Source organism: Macaca thibetana, chromosome 1 (genome assembly GCF_024542745.1).
Source record: "Macaca thibetana thibetana isolate TM-01 chromosome 1, ASM2454274v1, whole genome shotgun sequence".
Taxonomy (NCBI): domain Eukaryota; kingdom Metazoa; phylum Chordata; class Mammalia; order Primates; family Cercopithecidae; genus Macaca; species Macaca thibetana.
The window spans coordinates 66,552,494-66,573,239 of NC_065578.1; the positions used below are offsets into that span (position 1 = coordinate 66,552,494).

The following is a 20,746-nucleotide window of genomic DNA, read 5'->3' on the forward strand; positions in this document are numbered from 1 at the left end:
AAATAAAATTTAGCATCCAGCAATCCTCTCTTTGTCCAAATATTATAATACTGTACTTCAAGCCTTTGGTATTTACTGCACAGATGAGCACCACCTGGCCACCCATAGCTATGAAAAGGATATCAAATGTGTTTTTCAGTCTGATGAATTTTTATTTTTTAGTAATTATTGGGAAGGGAATGTTATTGAAGTATAAGAAAATATTTTATTGAAGCAAAAATGCCTATGTAAACTTTATACCAATATTAAATCTTTGGAGAGACAAGAAATAGCCGTCTGAATATTAGTTTTTTTTTTTTTTTTTTTTTTTTTTTTTTTTTTTGAGACGGAGTCTCGCTGTGTCTCCCAGGCTGGAGTGCAGTGGCGTGATCTCGGCTCACTGCAAGCTCCGCCTCCCGGGTTCACGCCATTCTCCCGCCTCAGCCTCCCAAGTAGCTGAGACTACAGGTGCCCGCCACCACGCCCGGCTAGTTTTTTGTATTTTTAGTAGAGACGGGGTTTCACCATGTTAGCCAGGATAGTCTCCATCTCCTGACCTCGTGATCCACCCGCCTCGGCCTCCCAAAGTGCTGGGATTACAGGCTTGAGCCACCACGCCCGGCCTGAATATTAGTTTTTAAAAGCACTCATTTATGTTGGGCACCGTGGCTCACGCCTGTAATCCCAGCACTTTGGGAGGCTGAGGTGGGTGGATCATGAGGTCAGGAGTTCGAGACCAGCCTGGCCATCACGGTGAAATCCCATCTGTACTAAAAATACAAAAAATTAGCCCAGCATCGTGGCACATGCCTGTAATCCCACCTACTCAGGAGGCTAAGGCAGGAGAATCACTTAAACCTGGGAGGCAAAGGTTGCAATAAGCCAAGATTGTACCACGGCAATCCAGCCTGGGCAACGGATAAAGACTCCATCTCATAAATAAATAAATAAATAAATGCCCTCATTTAATGATATAGTAGAGAGCCTTTCATAATTTATATAAATATGACTCAGAGGAAAACTTTTTGGCATATAATCCATTGTTCATTATCTGGAACTTTTGTAACATTAATGTGCAAAATCTAAATTCTTACTTGGGAAATTTATGGATGCATGTAAACTAGCCTCGTAATTAAGTTGCATTTATTTTCTGTGAGCTACTAATGGCTTTTGATAACTGATGATCCTTAGCAATCATACATCAATGACATTCAAGGAACTGAAGGATCTTTAGCAGAATGTAATACCTAATATGTGATTCGTGGAATAATCTTATATCTTCCTTATTTCTTGTATTAATTTCATTTTTTTTTTTTTTTTTTTTTTTTTTTTTTGAGACGGAGTCTCGCTCTGTCGCCCAGGCTGGAGTGCAGTGGCCGGATCTCAGCTCACTGCAAGCTCCGCCTCCCGGGTTTACGCCATTCTCCTGCCTCAGCCTCCAGAGTAGCTGGGACTACAGGCGCCCACCACCTCGCCCGGCTAGTTTTTTGTATTTTTTAGTAGAGACGGGGTTTCACCGTGTTAGCCAGGATGGTCTCGATCTCCTGACCTTGTGATCCGCCCGTCTCGGCCTCCCAAAGTGCTGGGATTACAGGCTTGAGCCACCACGCCCGGCCTTTTTTTTTTTTTTTTTTTTTTTTTGAGACAGAGTCTTGCTCTGTCGCCCAGGCTAGAGTGCAGTGGCACAATCTCGGCTCACCGCAACCTCTGCCTCCTGTGTTCCAGTGATTCTCCTGCCTCAGCCTCCCAAGGAGCTGGGATTACATGTGTGTGCCACCACGCCCGGCTAATTTTTGTTATTTTCAGTAGAGACGGGTTTCACCATGTTGGCCAGGCTGGTCTCTAACTTTTGACCTCAGGTGATCCACCTGCCTCGGTCTCCCAAAGTGGGCTGGGATTACAGAACATATTTTAAAAGTTGTCTAAAAGTGAATGTATCCAACAAATGATAATTTATTAGCACTCATTTTATAATAAAATCTCTTAAATTAATGTTGAAACACTTGCCCTCTGGTTGTCACTTTTATAATACAGAACTTACTTATAATATCCTTTTATTATACATAGTCAAAATAATTTTTTTAAAGACTATCTCATGAATTAGATTTTGTTTATATATGTGGTAAAGAAAAAATTTTTGAAAATGGGCTATATTTTATGTCCCAGTTCAAGGTAGTAAGTAGTCTGGGAAATATTTAAGTCACATCACATTAAGCTAAACTATAAACTAGGGAAACACTGGGCTTGTGAATTCTTGCCATTCTTATTCACATATGATAATGACCTTGTTAGAGATGTGTGAAAAGGTTTTTCTTTTCTTTTTAAAAAAGTGTTTGTCTTTTGAATTAAAATTCCTTCAAGGCAGCACAGTGGCTCTCATTTCCTATAAAATAAACCACCATCATAACAGTGAGTATAGCAACTCGTTATGGTTATGAACTCATGGATGATTATGAATTGAACCTAGGAAGCTGGCTTATGCAGTCACTGAAGGTATTCATAAGGAGAGAAACCCATACTCTGAGATACACCGCCTTTACCAAGCTCTGTTGGCTTCCTTTCTATCTCTGAATCTCCCTTTTCTATGTTTGATTTTTCTGTGGGTTGTTGTAGGTCTTTTTTCTCTTTCTCTAGGCTGCTTGGTTTTCACCCCTTACCCGCTGTTTCTGTCATCAGTTTCTTTATGAAACACCAACTGATGTAAACCTAAAAGGTGTGAATTTTTTTTAACACGTCTTCCTTTTAACCCTTTCAATGTGTACTCATATGTAGCTTGACATTTAAAAAAAATTACTAGTAAGCTTTTTTTTTTTTTTTAGGTACTCTCTAAAAGTGTGAATGATTCTGTAACAGAGCTCTTTTTTTTGCAGCCTTTGCTTCTCAAAATTGAGAGGAATGTAATGTCTGCGGGTGGATTGGGTGCAGTTGTTTATATCATTTGAACAGTGGGTGAGGGCTTCCTTTACTCCATAGGGCCCTTTCCTATGTCATTAAATTCAGATCCTATCACTGAAAAACACTTTTTAAATGACCGCAAAATAAGGGGTAGGAGGAAAGAAACTACTTCGCTGTGTTTAAGAGAATAGTCTTGAAATCAGCATCCATCAAAAGCAAGCCTGATAGTGACACTGGGAAGAAAGTAGCCACATTTTCCTTCTAGTGGGAAAACATTCTTGAATTTGGGCTCAAGGTGCCGAGACATGCCTGAGAATATGCACAGGTATTGAGGTAAGGTGATCTCTCACCACTTAGAACACCCAGGAAGAGATGCCAAAATACTGATGAATCAGCTGTTCCTTAATGCTCTCTTACCGATATGTGTCTCTGTGTGTTCATTCACCATTTAAAAAAGTCTTATTTGCAGTTTGTGATCTTGCTCAACTCCTTACAGCCAACAAAAGAAGCGTTGCATATCTATTCATACTTGGGGCGGGGAGCAGAGTGGTAAAGGAGAAACCTTCCCCCATCATGGTGACAGCAGGGGTGAGGAGTGAAGAATCCCTGAAGGGGGAGAAAATGAAGAGTTACCAGCTGCAGCCACCTCTTCCCACATTGAGAAGCTAGGAAATTCATGCACTCATTTGTAATTTTAAAATATTGCCAAGATAAGATAGGTGTGAACAATGAAATACTAGAGGCGATTTTAGATAGCAAACATTTGATAACAGTCAAGCGTGGAGGATTGGCAATTTTCTCTACAGATTCAGACAGTAAATATTTTCAGCTTTGCGGATCATACGATCTGTCACAATTATTAAATGTGCTATTGTCACATGCAAGCAGCCACTGACAATACCTAAACAAACAGGCATGGCTGTGTTCCAAATAAACTTTATTTATGTATGCTGAAATTGGAATTTTGTGTAATCTTCACATGGCACTAAAAAGGATTCTTTTTTTGATATCTTTTCAACCAATATCAAAACCATTTGCTTACAGGATGTATTAAAACAGGCAGAGGGCCAGATTTGGCCCCATGGGCCATAGTTTGCTGATCCCTAAGCTAGCCATACTTGAAAGCATCATATTTGTGTCTTTTTGCCTGACACTTGAGAATGAATGATTATTTTCTCTCTAAAGAGATTTATATCAGACACTTTCACTAACAGGAAAGTGTTATGTTTGAGATTCAGTAACAGTCCCTAAACCCTTCTCTCCTTCACTTGTTCTCCTCTAAGTTCAACACCTATCTTGGTAGGAAGGAATAACAATTCAGAACTCTTTTCAAGAAGTTATATGAAGAAGAGCAGAGATATCAAACAATCCTTTGTTGCTTTTGTTTTTAGGATCTGAGATAATACAGTGTATTTGCAAGGGGATGAAAAGGGTCCCGCAGGGAAGGAGAAATTAATGACACAGGGAAGGTGGGGATGATGGCTGGAGAGATGTCTTTGATAAAGCAAGAGGGAGTGGGGTCCAGAACTCTAGCTAAGGAGTTGGACCGTGATGGAAGTGGGGATGATTCATCCACCAGGACGTCAGTAGCAGCGCTGTGTTAGGGAATTTATTGGGGGAGTTTGAACATTTTCATGGTGCAAAGAGGAGGGAATTTCCATCTGATTTCTTCCTTTTGCTTGGTGAAGTCTGAGGCAAGATAATCTCTTTTTCATATTGGTAGCTTCTTCCACTTTAACCCTACAGTTTTTTCCTTTACAGACAAAGTAGTTTCATCTGACTTCCACTTCTCATATTTGTATGTTTAGTCATTTGTACCCATTTCTTTTGAAATCACTTGAACATATTGGCCTTTGTCTTTTTTTTTTTTCATGTGCCTGTAATAGTTTTATCTGTATTTCGCTAGATAACATTGAGGTTAGAACTTTCAGTGATTCTGTGACAGTTGAATGTCAAAGATTCTCCTCACTATTAGCCCTTGTGTTGCTTTAAGCAGCATGATTTACACCCGGGTCATGAAATGTTACACTTTGAGACTCATGCAGATTCAACTAATGATTTCTCTTCTATGGAGGTATACACTGCAGGTGGGCAACATTAACGTTTCAGTTTACTTGCAATTTACCTTGTGAAAAGAGTAGAATTCTAGAATTTGATTCTTAGCTCTGTAATAATCTGTTAGGTTGTGGATTTTTAACGAGTCAGTGAGTGTCGCCTTTAGATTTCTTACCAATATGTAATTAACTGAAGACATATACTGCTGTGGTACAAGTCAACTGGCTTTGACACTGAGCACACCCAGGTTTCCAAACCCTGATTCTGCAAATATCCAGATTATCTAGTTTGTGGAGTATTCAGATCTTGGTCAATGTAGTGAACTGTAATGGGAAAAGCAGAGTATTCAGGGAAAGCGAGACCTGTCTTCAGTCCTCAGCTTTGCCATTTACTAGACCCAAGTCTTTTGTAAATCATTTCACTTTTGCCAGCCTCCTTGTCCTCAAGTATAAAGCAGGTTTAATCATATGCACCCTTGCATTGTGTGAGGGTTAAATGAGATGATGTATAGAAAGTGTCCAGACACCACCTGACAGTAGGTGGTTAGTGAATGTCACATCCCCTTTCCTTTGTTGCCTGTGCTTTTTTTCTTTTTGCATGTAAGCTAGCAGATAGAAGTCCCAGGTTTGATTCCTGGGCCACTTTTCATATTCCTGGAGAATTAAGAGCATTTTCAAAATGTTTTACATAAGCATTTCTTACCTCTAAGTCCTCACTGCAAAGGCAAATACTACCACTACTGGAAAGGAGAGGAAAGAAAAGAAGTGAATGTTTAGAAAAAGCAAAAAAGAAAGTAGAGCAAGAGAGGCAGGAAAAGGAAGTGACAAAGGAAGAGGATAGAACAAAAAGAAGGCCCACCTGACCGGGGATGGAAGTACCACAGAGAAACCATCAGCTTTCTCAGAGCCAGGCACCTGCACATTGCAGAGCCAAGGCTTTGGGATAAAACAGATTTGTGTTTAAAGCCTGGCATCTCTGATGATTAGTTCTGGGACCTTAAGCAAGTTCCTTAACCTTTCAGCACTTCCATTTTCAAATGCGGGAAACCACAAGAGCTACTCTTGCTGAGCGCTCACCACGTGTCAGCACGCTCCACTGAAATTCCCCCTCTGCCCCGTGTGATGTGTGGAATTATCACCCTCATCTGACAGATGAGGGAGCTAGCGAAGGATGCGGTTAGCATTTGTTCAAAGTCACAGAGCTGGGCTTACCCTGCAGACCTGGCTCTGAAGCTCACGCTGACTACTGCACTGAAGCTGCATCATGGGTTTGAGGAGGACGGGAGATGGAGCTGTGGATGGACCCACACAGCACCTGCCCTCTATGTGCGGGTACTTACGCTGCCTTTCTTTTTTGCTCTTCTCTTATCTCCTGTTATCCAGGTGGTGGGACTTAATTTTCTAGAAATTTCCGTCTAGTTAGATGGAACTTTCTAACCTAGAAAAAACCCCAGTGCAGCCTCCCCTCAAATACACTCTAAGTTTCACTGTTGAGGAAATTAGCTTGGTGCAGCTGAAGCCTGTTTTCAGGAGTTATTGTTTCTATTGGTTCCACTCCTGGCTGTAAATCAAAACAAATCTAAGTGACTTGATGGTAGGGAAAACAAAATGACTTCACACACTCACGTGAGCATGAACTCATGCACACACACACTCACACTCACACATACACACAGGAGTTGATTATTTAGTCTCTTTGCAATATGTTTGGTCGAAATTAAGTTGGGCCATATTTGACCATTGTCTTACAGATTGGTGGTTATTTATTTAATCAGTTCAGCCTGTGTTTTGGCATTAAATAGATAATATCACATGATTTGTTCATTCGTTATTTAACAATTATTAGGAGCCTATTATATTCTAAGTGCTGTGCTGGATATGTGGCATATTAAATGAGATACGACTTCCCTTTAAGTAGATCATTGTCTAATGATCACAAACCAAATAATTATACTATAACGTGATAAGTCTAGGAATGGAGATGAACACAAGGTTTGTCATTTATATTAGTGTATTTTTACAAACCAAAAAGTGTTTTTCTATATGAGTTATATCTTCTCTGTTGAGAATTCTTTCTGCATTCTAGTAAAAAAAAAAAAAAAAAAAAAAAAAAAAAAGAACCACATATACTTTATTTTTATTTTTATTTTTTTGCTCTGTCTTATGTTGCTAAAGCCACATGTACTTTCCTTGGGTTATTTTAATAACACATTTTAAGAGTAAGTTAAGGCCGGGTGCGGTGGCTCCTGCCTATGTAATCCTAGTACTTTGGGAGGCCAAGGTGGGTGGATTGCTTGAGCTCAGGAGTTCGAGACCAGCCTAGGCAAAATGATGAAATCCTGTCTGTACAAAAAATACAGAAATTAGCCAGGCCTGGTGGCGCCATCTGTAATCCCAGCTACACAAGAGGCTGAGGCAGGAAGATTGCTTGAGCCTAGGAGGTGGAGGTTGCAGTGAGCTGAGATCGTGCCACTGCATTCCAGCCTGGGCAACAGAGTGAGATCCTGTCTAAAAAAAAAAAAAAAGAAAAAGAAAAAAAAAGAGTAAATTAAGAAACAAATTACTCACCATTTTTTTTTAAATTTGTTTTTAAGATAACCTTGTTTTTCTAACTTTTTGGCCAAAGATACATATGTTCATTGTTAAACAAGAAAAAAAAAAAATACTGGGACACACACAAATAATTGCAGTTATCCTCTAATTCTACTCTTCCAGAATCGTTTGCTGAATGACCAGCTAACTTTCAAAGCTTTTCTACTGAGTAAATATATGAAAATACGTCTTTTTTTCTCCTTTGAAACAGAGCCTACTGGGATGTTAGATGTCTGGTACATGAAACGACACATTGACTACAGTAGACAACAGATTTCTCTTTTCTGGAAGGTAAGTTTTAAGTGTCAACTGAAAACTCAAGGGAATAATATTAGTTTCAAGGCAGAAAAAGACCTATTTGCATAGTGGCTTTTATGTGAGGCTTCAATGACTTTGCTAGAGCTCATTTTCCCAGACATATTCATGACACACCACAGTGTCATGTGCCTTTGGTGGATAGGGGTGAGAGCTGAGTTCCTTCTTCCACACAGTCACATCATTTCAATCCCGCTTCCTATGAGATCAAGGTCTCTTTCCATCCCTGGCATTTCCACCCTCTGACCCTAACTGCATCATCTCTTCTGACTGTTGTCCCCTTTCTGCCCACCCCTGTCTCTCCTACATAAATATGTCCAGCAGTGACCATGTCACTTCACTGATTCACTCTTTGGGAAACAAAAGATGAAAAAGCTATGGATGTGGATATTTAATAATGTTTTTTAGGTCATTGAAGAGGGAAAAGGAGGAAAGAAAGCTGTCCTACTTTAGGAATAGTAATAGTGGTAGAAAATAATACAAACAGGCCAGGTGCACTGGCTCACGCCTGTAATCCCAGCACTTTGGGAGGCCAAGGCAGGCAGGTCACTTGAAGTCAGCGGTTAGAGACCAGTCTGGCCAGCATGGCGAAACCGTGTCTCTACTGAAAATACAAAAATTAGCCGGGCATGGTGGCATGCACCTGTAATCCCAGTTGCTGGGGAGGCTGAGGCATAAGAATCCCTTGAACCCGGGAGGCAGGGGTTGCAGTGAGCCAAGATCATGTCACTGCACTCGAGCCTGGGTGACAGAGCAAGACTCCATTTCAAAAAAAAAAAAAAAGAAAATCATACAAACAGGAATAGAAAGCAGCCCTTCCTCAGGAATGGTAGTAAAACAGTAGTAAATTAGACAACTTTCCAGAAAACAGTGAAGCCTGACATTATCATAGAATGTGAAAGTTTCACAAAGCACTGAAAGCTGGCATTGCCATTTTATTTAATCCTCACAAAAACCCCCTGAGGTAAGTACTGGTATACCCACTTACCAGTAAATGAGAAAACAAATGAATGAATGAATGAAAAAATGAGTATCAGAGAGAGGAAAGAGAGGAAGTTCTTGCCCAAAGTCACCCAGCTACTAAGCACAGACCCGAGACTGAAACCTTATCCAGAACTGCTGCATCATTACTCATCTTTGTTGAAGGGAAATGCTGTGCGATTCGAATTGAGCTACTGATTGGCATACTCATAAGAGGTTTCCAGGTGAACTACACTCTTTATTTCTCAGAACTCACATCCTCTTCACTACAGCTCTTCCAACTAAGGATAGGAAGTTTTGGAATTATGAATCTGAATGATCACAAAACCAGAAGAGTAAGAATAACAATTATAAAGTCCTCTGATGGGGCTCACACGATGGGTTTTGATCACTGCACTCTTCTTCGGCTTTAAGAAATGAGTTATTTCTTCTTCTTTCTCCTCCCGGTCTCTCTCATACATACGTAAAATGTCTGGTATAAGAGGAGACTACTATAAATAGCCTGGTGAATCATGATCAAGCTCTTCACTTTGAAACCAACACTGCAGCTCAAAATTTATTTTGAAATGAATCTACTTTTAATAGCAAGACAATTCTCAAAGCAGGACATTTAGAACAGTCATAATTTGTGAATATTATAGAAGAACCCAGCCTAATTTATTTCCTTTTCATGAGCAAGTGACTGGTTAAAACCAAAATTCCTCCTCTCATGTAAAGGTTTCTCCTCCAAAAATGTCCTCAACAGTGATCTGGAAAGATATGCTACATGTTAATCTATTCCACGCCTCTCAACTCAAGGGTTTCTCTCAGTAGAATGAGGGTAATGATACCAGTATATGCAAAGCTGACAAGACCATTGTGGGGATCAGCAAATGAGAGGACACAAATGTAAAAATCATGAGGGCCACCAGTGTAAAATTCAACGGTGCTGCATGATGCTTGTTTATCCTAATGGTGAAAGCTCCATGCCTGCGTGCTTCTCACTGTAACAGAGTTTATAGCGGACATCATCATGGTTCTCTGAAAACAGCACCAGAGTGAAGTCAAAATAAGTATGGGTTGGCCACGAGTGATGCTCAGTAAATGTGAGTATGTGATTTCTTCTCTGCTGCCTTGATTTTATTTCTATCTTCACAAGGTTTAGGTTCTATAATGAGGTCTTAGAATTTCGAGGGACTTCAAAGCTCTTCTAGTTCAGCCTTCCTTTCATTATAAACATGGTTCCTACTCCTGCCAGGACAGGCAGATGTCTCAGTGGGGACATTCTGGGACAGGAAGAATCTCACTTTGTAGTCTGCCCATGCCATGGTTGAACATCTCTTATTGTTTAGAAAATGTTTCCTTTTGTGTAGACAGAACTGTGGGCCCAAGAAGGATGCTTGGGGTTGTAACTGGCTTATAATAAGAAACCAAAAAGGGCTAGGCGCAGTGGCTCACACCCATAACCCCAGCACTTTGGGAGGTCGAGGTGGGCAGATCACTTAAGTCCAGGAGTTTGAGACCATCCTGGCCAACATGGTGAGACCCTGTTTCTACCAAAATACAAAAAAATTAGCTGGGCGTGGTGATGCCCACCTGTAATCTCAGTTACTTGGGAGAATGAAGCAGGAGAATCCCTTGAACCTGAGAGGCAGAGGTTGCAGTGAGCTGAGATCATGCCACAGTACTCCAGCCTGGGTGACAGAGCAAGACAAAAAAGGAAGGAAGGAAGGAAGGAAGGAAGGAAGGAAGGAAGGAAGGAAGGAAGGAAGGAAGGAAGGAAGGAAGGAAGGAAGGAAAGAAGGAAGGAAGGAAGGGAGGGAGGGAGGGAGGGAGGGGAGAAAGAAGAAAGAAAGAAGAAAGAAGGGAAAGAAAGAAAGAAGGAAGGAAGGAAGGAAAGAAGGAAAGAAGGAAAGAAAGAGAAAGGGCAAAAAGGTAAGCACTAGAAGCTTCTATAACTTGATGTCAGATGGTGGTCATCACAAGCCAACCTCAAAACCTTCAGTGACTCTCTATTCTAAGAGGCTCCCCAAGGAAAGTTGGATCCAGTCCTAAATTGTCACAGGATTAAGTCCTTTTCTGTCAAACCTGGGCTTCTTTAATGGCCCCGAACAGGCGACTCAACTAGGGGTGGGAATGGAAACACTGACCAGAGTTACTGAGCAGCCCTGCTTAGGACCACAGAACCACAGAGTTATAGACCTCTAGAGCCAAAGGGATTTATCTGTCATATAGTCTCACCCCACAGTTTAAAACATGGAAACTGAGGTTTCAAGAGGTGATTTCCAGTGAGGGGATTTCAGGTGATTTGAGTTCGCTCTTATCCCAGCCTCTAACAGGGATTCCTCATGCCACTCTCAGGCAGGCTTGGGAATTCAAGGGAATGCCATTGGTACAAGGGACTCATCTAAGTGTCAGGCTGGAAGGAAAACTCTGCAGCCAGATCGCTTTGTGACAGGGCCCAAGTCATACCTCACTGGGGAAAGGGAGCAAGGGCGTGTGTGGTGGTTTTTTTTTTTTTTTTTTTTTTTCCTTTGAGCAACTCTGGGAAACCAAATGCAAGAAACACCCACCACTGCAAAGAAGGAAATTTCATGCATTGGCATCAAAGGAAGCCCCAAGTAAAACCCCATTTGTCTGTGAATAAAGTGAGAGCACATTTCTCTTGCATATGAAGAAATGTGAGATGGCCTTTCACTTTTGTAGGATGTTTACATTAGAGGAGAACAACTCCGTGCTGGTCGGGTGCAGCCCCTGGGGGTTGGGGTGGGAGTATGTGTGTGAGTGTGGGTGTGAATGCATGTGAGTGTAAGGATGTGTGTGAGTGTGTGGAAGGCGTGGGAGTGTGGGCATATGTGAGTAGGGTGTGAATGTGTAGGTATGTGAGTATGTGTGTATGAATGGGAGCATGTGTCAGTGTGTGAGGATGCTGGTGAAGGAGACCTTTGCTTTGTTATGGTTTGTCACTTCTTTGCCCATGCCTTAGTTTCTCCCGAAAGTACCATTTCCTCAAAAATATCTTGTGCTACTTTTTAAAATCATAGTTTTTTTTTGTTTTGTTTTGTTTTTTGAGACAGAGTCTCATTCTGTGCCCCAGGCTGAAGTGCGGTGGCACAGTCTCGGCTCACTACAGCCTTCACCTCCTGTGCTCAAGTGATCCTCCCACCTCAGCCTCCCAAGTAGCTGAGACTACAGGCATGCATCACCACGCCCAGCTAATTTTTGTTTGTCACAGAGACAGGGTTTCACCGTGTTGCCCAGGCTGGTCATGAACTCCTGGGTTCAAGTAATCTGCCCACCTCAACCTCCCAAAATGCTGGGACTACAGGCGTGAGCCACCACACCTGGCCCATAGCTATTTTTGAGAGGAAAAATACTTTCAATGTTGAAGCCAAAAAGTAAAGCCTAATCTATGAAATGAAACAAAAACACCTGGGTATTGTTAAAACCATAAATGCAATAAAGGTAAAAAATGTTGCTTGATTACAAACAGCCCCAGGGTTGGATTAGGCCCCTTTACAAAAGGGGGCTTTTAGCAATCCTCTCCCTCAAACTTCCTTTCTCCTCTCCTTCTGTACTGTTTTACATTGTATCCTTTCCTTAATTATCTCAATCCATGATTCCCGTATAATTCTTTTCTAGTTAAAACAGCATGTATATTTTTAGAAGAAAACCACCTTTCATATATATATGAAGATATATATATGATCTTCATATATATATGAAAGATATGAGAACCAGGTAAAGCCACATTAGCCTTTCTAGTTTCCTCTCTTAATTTCTTTAGCGTCCTCTCGTTATCTTGATATCTTGTTTCAAAACAAACTTTTGAAATTCGTTTGAGGCCGTGAGTCTGGAAGAGAAATACTCATGTTAAACTCATTCTTTCGCTCAAAGAAATATATGAAAGCTCCTCTTTAGTATTAGACACTGTACTGCATAGCTGGGATATGAAAGTGAACAAGACAAATCCAGTCCTCATGTCCTGGAGCTCAGAGTCCAGCAAGAGGACAGGAGTAGGAGCAGGATGCTGAGGACACTTGGGTATTAGGGAGCAGTTCCAGGTTCAGCTGGAGGGATGATGGTTGAGCTCGCCTAGTGGAGACGGGGAGTGGTGAGCAATCAAAGAGGGACGCCTCTATGGATTTGGCATGGAAAGGATTACTTTAGTGAAACACTGTTCCGTGGAAATATCAGCGAGCCACAAATGTGAGCCACATGCATGATTTAAAAAATTTTATGTAACCAAAGTTTAAAATGTAAAAAGAAACAGGTGAAATTAATTTTAAGATATATATATATTTTTGAGATAGAGTCTCCCTCTGTTGCTCAGGCTGGAGTGCAGTGGCGTGATCTTGGCTCACTGCAACCTCCACCCCCTAAGTTCAAGTGATTCTCATGCCTCAGCCTCCCAGGTAGCTCGGATTACAGGTGTGTGCCACCACGCCTGGCTAATTTTTATATTTTTAGTAAAGATGAGATTTTGTCATATTGACTAGACTGGTCTCAAACTCCTGGCCTCAAGTGATCCTCCCTCCTCAGCCTCCCCAAGTGCTGGGATTACAGGCATAAGCAACGGCTCTCGGCCTAATAATACATTTTATCTAATCCAGTAGATCCAGAACATTGTCATTTGACCACGTAATCAGTTTTTTAAATTATTTAGATATTTTGTAACCTTTTTATCCTAGCAAGTCTTCAAAAACTGGTGTGTCTACTAAGTGCCAGTATGGGCACATTGGTTAAGACTCCACTCTCCAGACAGTAGCACATCTTGGCTCGGACTAGCCATGTTTCAAGGGCTCCATGACTTGCTACAGCTAGGGGCTCCCTCCCATATTCAACAGCACAGCTTCTGTGTTTTGAGAGCAATACAGAGAGAGTTAAGAAAACTCAGGCCAGGCATGGTGGCTCATGCCTGTAATCTCAGCACTTTGGGAGGCCGAGGTGGGAGAATCACCTGAGCTCAGGAGTTTGAGACCAGCCAAACCCTGTCTCTACTAAAAATACAAAAATATTAGCCAGGCATGGTGGCATACAGTTATAATTCCAGCTACTCAAGAGGCTGAGAGGCAGGAGAATCCCTTGAACCCGGGAAGCAGAGTTGCAGTGAGCCGAGATCATGCCACTGCACTCCAGCCTGGACGACAGTGTGAGACTCCATTTCAAAAAAAGAAAAGAAAGAAAGAAAACTCTTGGTTCCAAAAGTGGGGAAAATATTCAGTGTTTTTTATTTGTTATACGAGGTAATTCATTTTGACAAACAGCTACCCTCAAACCACAGAATATGGAAAGAAAGCGAAGATAAGCAAGCCCCGTATACCAATTTACGGCACAGCCTTAGAGACACTGTTGTGCAAGGAACAGCTTAATAGTACATTCGCTTTGACTCTTTCTCCTTGTATTTCTCTCTCATATGCAGAATATTCCAACCTATATCACATTGCACTGAAGTGATGAATTCTTTGGCCTCCTAATATGAAAAAGCCTTGTTAAAAGTGGAAAGTATTATTTGGGACCTGATTTATATTGATGTAGGACAAAGGTCTATTGTAAATCCCTAGTGAGGATTGGCTGCCAGGAGCTTGGGGCATTTAAATAATTATAGGAGCTATCCAATCTCAGAATCAATATTTAAATACAAAAGCAGCAGATGGTACAATTCAGATTGTTTTGTTGCAATATCCAACTCTATCTCCCCCTTCCCAATCCTGGCCTGTCACAGGCAGGCACAGCATTTCCAAAGATATTTTTGGAAAGAAAGGGCTGCTTTTCCTTGCTTACTAGTCAAACATGTTATGCCAGCTGAAAGTAGGGAATTTTGATTGGATAGCAGAATGTGGCCAGTGCAAAAAATAAGAGAGTAGGTAGCCAACAATTAACAGAAGATAGAAAGAAGAGATGGGAAGGGCATTTTAAAGTTTTGCTTTCATGAAAGTTTCTCTTATTTTTCTGTTTTTCTAGCTGCCAAACAAGATAGAAATCATTATGCCAGGATCACCACCAAGAGGTCGGACTATCAGTTAAGTCAGTTCAGTATAGCAGAACACGGGGGAGTATCTAGGAAGGGCTAGCATGGTCTAGCAGTTAAGAGTTCACCTCTTGGTAGAGCTGTGTCACCTGGGTTTAAGTTCCAGCTTCACTACTTATTGGCTGGGTGTTCTTGGGCAAAGTGCTTAAACTCTCTGTTCCTTATTTTACTCATGAGTAAAGTGCAGATCATGTGAAGTTGTTGTGAAGATTAATGAAATCATTGTGAAAAGTGTTAAGTTATTGTTATGAGGCAAACATTGTGCATGACATTGAGGGTGTTAGTGGGGAAATAGATCCTTAGATAGACAATTTCAATGGAGTGTTTTTTAAGTGTCCAGGTGAAAGTTGTCTTTTTTTTTTTTTTTTTTCTTTTTTTGAGACAGGTTCTCACTCTGTCACCCAGGTTGGAGTGCAGTGGTGCGATATTAGCTCACTGCAACCTCTGCCTCCTGGGTTCAAGCAATTCTCCCACCTCAGCCTCTCGAGTGACTGTGATTATAGGCATGCACCATTATGCTCAGCTATTTTTTGTATTTTTAGTAGAAACAGGGTTTTACCATGGTGGGTGAGCTAGTCTTGAACTCCTGACTTCAAGTGATTTACCCACCTCGGCCTCCCAAAGTGCTGGGATTACAGGTGTGAGCCACCGCACACGGCCGAGGGTTGTCTTTTGAATCACTTCTTCATTTGGACTGGGGTTGCAGAAGGCAGTCATGAGTTTTAAAATCAAGATGCCCACAAAAACTTACAAATTACGTGTATTTTGTAACCAACGGAATGGCATTGGTGAGACTTCCATATAGAACTGAAGAGTAAGCCAAGAGTCAAGATGACCTAGCTCTTCAGAGACTGGTAGAAGAGTCATGTAAGTATGTTAGCAAAAGTGCCAATCATGATATTTTTATGTTACTTTAGAGTAACTGAGAGAAGGGAAGTCGCCAAGAATCTTAACATGTGCCAAGCACTCTTTAAAACAGTTTACCTACCTTAACTCATTGAATGCTCCAATAAGCCTACATTGCACATGACAGTGTCCTTATTTTATAAATAAGGGCATTGAGGCTCAAAGAGGGAAAATAATTTGCCCAAGGTCATACAGCTGCTATGTGGTAGAGCAAGAAAGCAAGATCTGCTCTAATAAGAAAAAAATCAAAGTCAGCAGTATTCCAAAGCCAGAATCAAAAGAAAGAAAAGCTGTGATTAATAGTGTTCAGATTCCCCCAGCTTTCTATGGTCTAGACTATAGGCCCTCTTCTTTGATATAGGCTAAGCGCTAACAGATTTTTTTCTTTATTATTTGCATCAGGGGAAGTTCAGAAGTAGAGCATTACTTTATGAGAAGTTCAGTAAGTTTTTTAAATCTTAGGAAGAAATGATTTACCAATTCATGGAGACACCCCTCCTTCAATAGATCTTTAATTAAAATAAAAACAGATGCATTGCATTCTGAAATGTGTCAGATTTTGTCCCATCATGGATTACAATTACCATGCTTTTAATGCTGAAAGCTTTTTCAGGCAGCAGAACTCTTACAGTAGGTTTACTGAGAGAGCTGTTCACTCTTCAGTTCTCAGACAAAGCCAAGTCAGAAAGGCTTTCCATAATAAATTTAAATCATTTCCCACCGGACAGAGCAGAAAGAAAACTGAAGGAGAGAGGCAATGGGACTGTGGTTCCTTTATAGCATACTCTTACCAATAGGAGAAGGTGACAATGACAGTAGGAACACTAGCCTGAGACCATTCTCAGCGCTGCCAGAGAAGGTACGAGAGGTGGCAGGTCTTGGAGACACTCCCAGGGATGCCAGACACGTTCTGGATACTGCACACCGCTCTCACATCCACCAGAGGGCACTCAAAAATCTCACATTACTTTTCTGTGGGGCTATTTGAAACAGTTCCTTAACTTCCCCAAGCTTCAACATCCTCAGAATCAGAATGGAGAGTTACAAGGACCAAATGGGACATTAGACATAAAGCTCCTGGCTCATGGTATAGCCCAGTGAATGTTGGTCTTTCCTTTATCATTCACCCAAACCAGCAGCACCAGCATACAAATAAGTCGATCTGAGAAGAGTCGGCGGGCTCCTCTAGTCTGCAGTCCTTCTGAGCTCACAGCTTGTCTCCTGTGACTCACAACCTGCTAACTCTGGGAAAAAAGGGATTCTCAGTCTCCACCCTCCCCAAACTGATGAACTCATGCTGCCTGTTCGTGCTGCATGTCAGAATGTATCAAACATCACAATTAGAGAAGTTGCTTTGCAATTTTGGGCTGGAAGGGTAGCTGCGGATTTCAACTATGAAACTCCTACCAGTTCATTGTCTCAGGCTTGTCTAAATAGGGAGCAGCACGTCATAACAGAGGGAACACTGGCCTAGACGTCGAGAGCTCTGGATTCTGCACCTACCTTCTTCGTCTGTCCATTGAATGGCCTTAAGCAAGTCACTTCATGTCCCTGGGCCCCTGCTTTCCCACTTATAAAATGAATCCTTGAATTAATTGTTAATCTGTAGATTCACTTCCAGTTTGGTGTTTCCTTGATATTTCCTTCCATCAGGGCAAGGCATAATCCAGGAGTGATGGACTACATACACCATTTGTAAACTTTATGTTGCCCAAACAACAACAACAACAACAAAACCCTGAACTGATTATACTGTTTTCAGTTGCTTCAGGAGACTAAGTGGCTAAATATCTTCAATTCTTACTGGCTCATTGACGTTTTTTGTTCCATGGACCCTGTTGGACCAGTTAGGCTTGTTTTTCATTTTGATTAAGGAGACCAATTACCTAAGAAAGGATAATCTTTATTCCAAAAATTGAGTTTGACATCTTGTATCAGCCTAACCCATGGGATACCATATTTACTTGTCCAACTACTTCCATCCCACTCCCACCTTTTCGTTGATACTTTCAACTCTAAAATACGGGATGTGAAGGGGAAAATGTAAGAGTCTGGGTCCATGCCCTCTGGAAATCTTCATGATCCGTCAGAGCCACACCCCTATTTACTAGACTGCTGTGATCAGCTAGATTTTCACAGCAGTCACTATGCATAGTCATTGGATCCAAGATAACATTTCACCCCTTCCTTCAGCACTTTACTATTATATTAAATGAGATTTCTGGGATGTCTATGAAGGACAGTGGGAGGGAGATAAGAAGACTGGTTTGCAATGTTAGGATGGGACTGAAGCCTCTTGGGTCCCTGACCAAAAAGAAGAGTTCTGTGAGCTCAGTTAACTCTTGGGAAGTACCTTAGGGTTGGAAAACTTGGGGTGTGAATGGAGGTAACAGTCCTATCTCTGGACTTGCAGAAGAGACAGATAGGGAAGGATGGAGTGAGAGATAGCTGAGGGGATGGTCTTCCCTGGCCAGTGTCTGCTTTAATTTATTGTTTTTCTCCTCTGACAAACAGCAAATTTAATAATAATAGTTTAGAACATCCTACTCTAAAAAGCATTTGCTTATTCTAATCCACACAACAGGCCTATTTTGAAATGCTGATTTTAGGGAAAGCAGAATGTCCACACAAAAGGGCCCACAGCAACATGACATCCATCTGGTACACTGACCATGGTTTAAGATTTAGTTTTGGACCTTTTGGATCCAGAAGGGTCACCAGAATGGACCTGCATTAACCAAGCTTCCAGAAATGGAAATATAAAAAGTAGATGCTCATGGACTAATTTCAGCAAGAAATGCAGCTGTGGGGCCAACCAGAAGGCTTGAGTCAGCAGGTTGGAACATTCTCTCCCAGTATGCTAATTGTTTCAGAAGCCAAATTATAATCAGAAGGCCAATTTGTTCACTTAAAGTGAAAAATACAAATTATAAGTGAACCAGATGTTCATGTTAGCCCAGCCTTTCCTGACAGATAAACGACAAAGGAAACCAAATTATTAGAAGAGTGCTTGGTGAGCAGGAACCCAAGCAAGGGGCATTTGCTGACTACAGTGTGTCTTTCAGCAAAGGCAGCCGGAGGCCCCCCACTCATGGAAGGGACAGCCTTGCAAAGAAAACTGTAGCACTTGAATCTGGGGAGCAAGCCTTCCTCTACTTGTATTAGGCATGGATGGGCACCGCCAGTGCTAGACTTGACAACTCTCCGTATTCTATGCTTCTGTTTCTCATGGTCCTTGTCAAAACAGGGTTATAATACAAATAATTAGTTATCTGCTTACTTTCTGGGATTGCTCCCAAATTATCTCAATTGGAATTTTTGCAGTTCCAAATGTTGTTAGTCACACGTTTATGAACAGTGTCTTAGTTTCCTAGCACAGATGGCTAATTCAATTCACTAAATGAAGATTTTACTAGTTTAGCTCTTGAAAATCTTCTGTTTGATGTCTTCAGCAGCAGTGCGCTTTCTGTAGAAAAGGTTATATGTGTGTGAGATTTACAGATTTAGAAATGGAGACTCAGGGAGGCTGAGTGCCTTGCCCTTGGGCTGTGTAAACAGTAGAGCTGGAACTCAAATCCAGATCTTCTGAGTTGAGATTCTACACTTGTTCTATGGATGTGACCAAGTTGTCTGCTATTAGTAAGTTTCATTTTAAAGCAAAAAAGAAAATCAATGTGTTCTTAAGAATTATCCTTTAAAAACGTTAACTGATTTTTTATTTACTAAATGGCAGGGAGGGGAAGGTGGGTGTTGCATGAAAGTGTGTAGCGGGGAACATGAGATGATATGAATAAAAAGGTCCCTCAGCTGTAGCTGCCTGGTACATCTGTACCCATGAGGTCCAGGCACAGAGCCTCAGTGATCTTGTCTGGGAGGAAACAGTGAATAAATGTGTCTTGTTGCAGAATCTGAGTGTCTCAGAGGCAAGAGGAAAAATTCTCCACTATCAGGTGACCTTGCAGGAGCTGACAGGAGGGAAAGTTATGACACAGAACATCACAGGACACACCTCCTGGACCACAGTCATTTCTAGAACCGGAAATTGGGCTGTGGCTGTGTCTGCAGCAAATTCAAAAGGCAATTCTCTGCCCACTCGTATTAACATAATGAACCTGTGTGAGGCAGGTAAGTTCTAATTTTTCTTTAACATTGCCTGTGGAAAACTGTGTCTTACTCATCTCTTATCTCCTGCAGGCCCAACCCAGGGCCTAAAATGAGTAGCCAGGAGTTCAGGCTTTGGAGTCAACAGCTTTCAGAAGCTTTTTTTTTTTTTTTTTCCAGTCAGCCTATGAGTAGCCTCGGACAAGTGAATGAACATCTCTGAGCTTCAATGTCCTCCTCTCTAAAATAGGAATTATATTGCCTGTCTCATAGGTCATTTTGAAACTAAATATTAATACATAGCAGGTAATTAATATGTTGTAGTTAAGGAAATACTAGTTACATTAAATTGAACACCAATATCTAACTAGCTTTTATAGAAGCAGGAGTAATATGTGTTAAGTTTAAGAAAACATTTTACACCTATTTTAAAACCAAAGCTGGGGATGGTGGTGTGTACCTATGGTCCCAGCTACTTAGGAGTATGAAGTGGGAGGATTGCTTAAGCCCAGGAGTTCCACACCAGTCTGAGCCTCACAGTGAGACCCCTTTCATCAAAAACAAATAAATACAACCAATAATATTGAAATTCTGACTCTAATGAAACTATAGTAAAATTTTGTTTTACCATAGCCCTTTATTGCACAAGTTTAGATACATATCCAATTACCTTTATCAGAAAATTCCCAACTAGATGTAGAGTCTCACATTTTATAGTCATATCCTCTGAAAATTAAATTCTCAGGATAAAAGCTCACAATTAGGCAAGGAAATTGATATTAATCCTATTTCTCAAGATCTGTATTATAAAAGAATTCCATGTCAAGTTCATTGGCCTAACTTCAAATAATGCCTAATAGAGTAAAACTCTGTAATTAGATCCTCTCCTAAAATTCAGTTTAATAATTTTATC

The 20,746-nt window shown here is 41.1% G+C and overlaps 1 protein-coding gene across 1 annotated transcript in view; it reads left to right on the forward strand.

The window, feature by feature from the left end:
• The window catches only part of IL12RB2 (interleukin 12 receptor subunit beta 2), a 92,713-nt gene that overhangs the window by 23,204 nt on the left and 48,763 nt on the right, over positions 1 to 20,746 (forward strand). The window contains exons 8-9 of the mRNA XM_050763965.1: positions 7,732 to 7,811; positions 19,638 to 19,857. Coding sequence (XP_050619922.1) covers positions 7,732 to 7,811; positions 19,638 to 19,857 — 300 coding nt within the window. The remainder of the gene's footprint in view (positions 1 to 7,731; positions 7,812 to 19,637; positions 19,858 to 20,746) is intronic.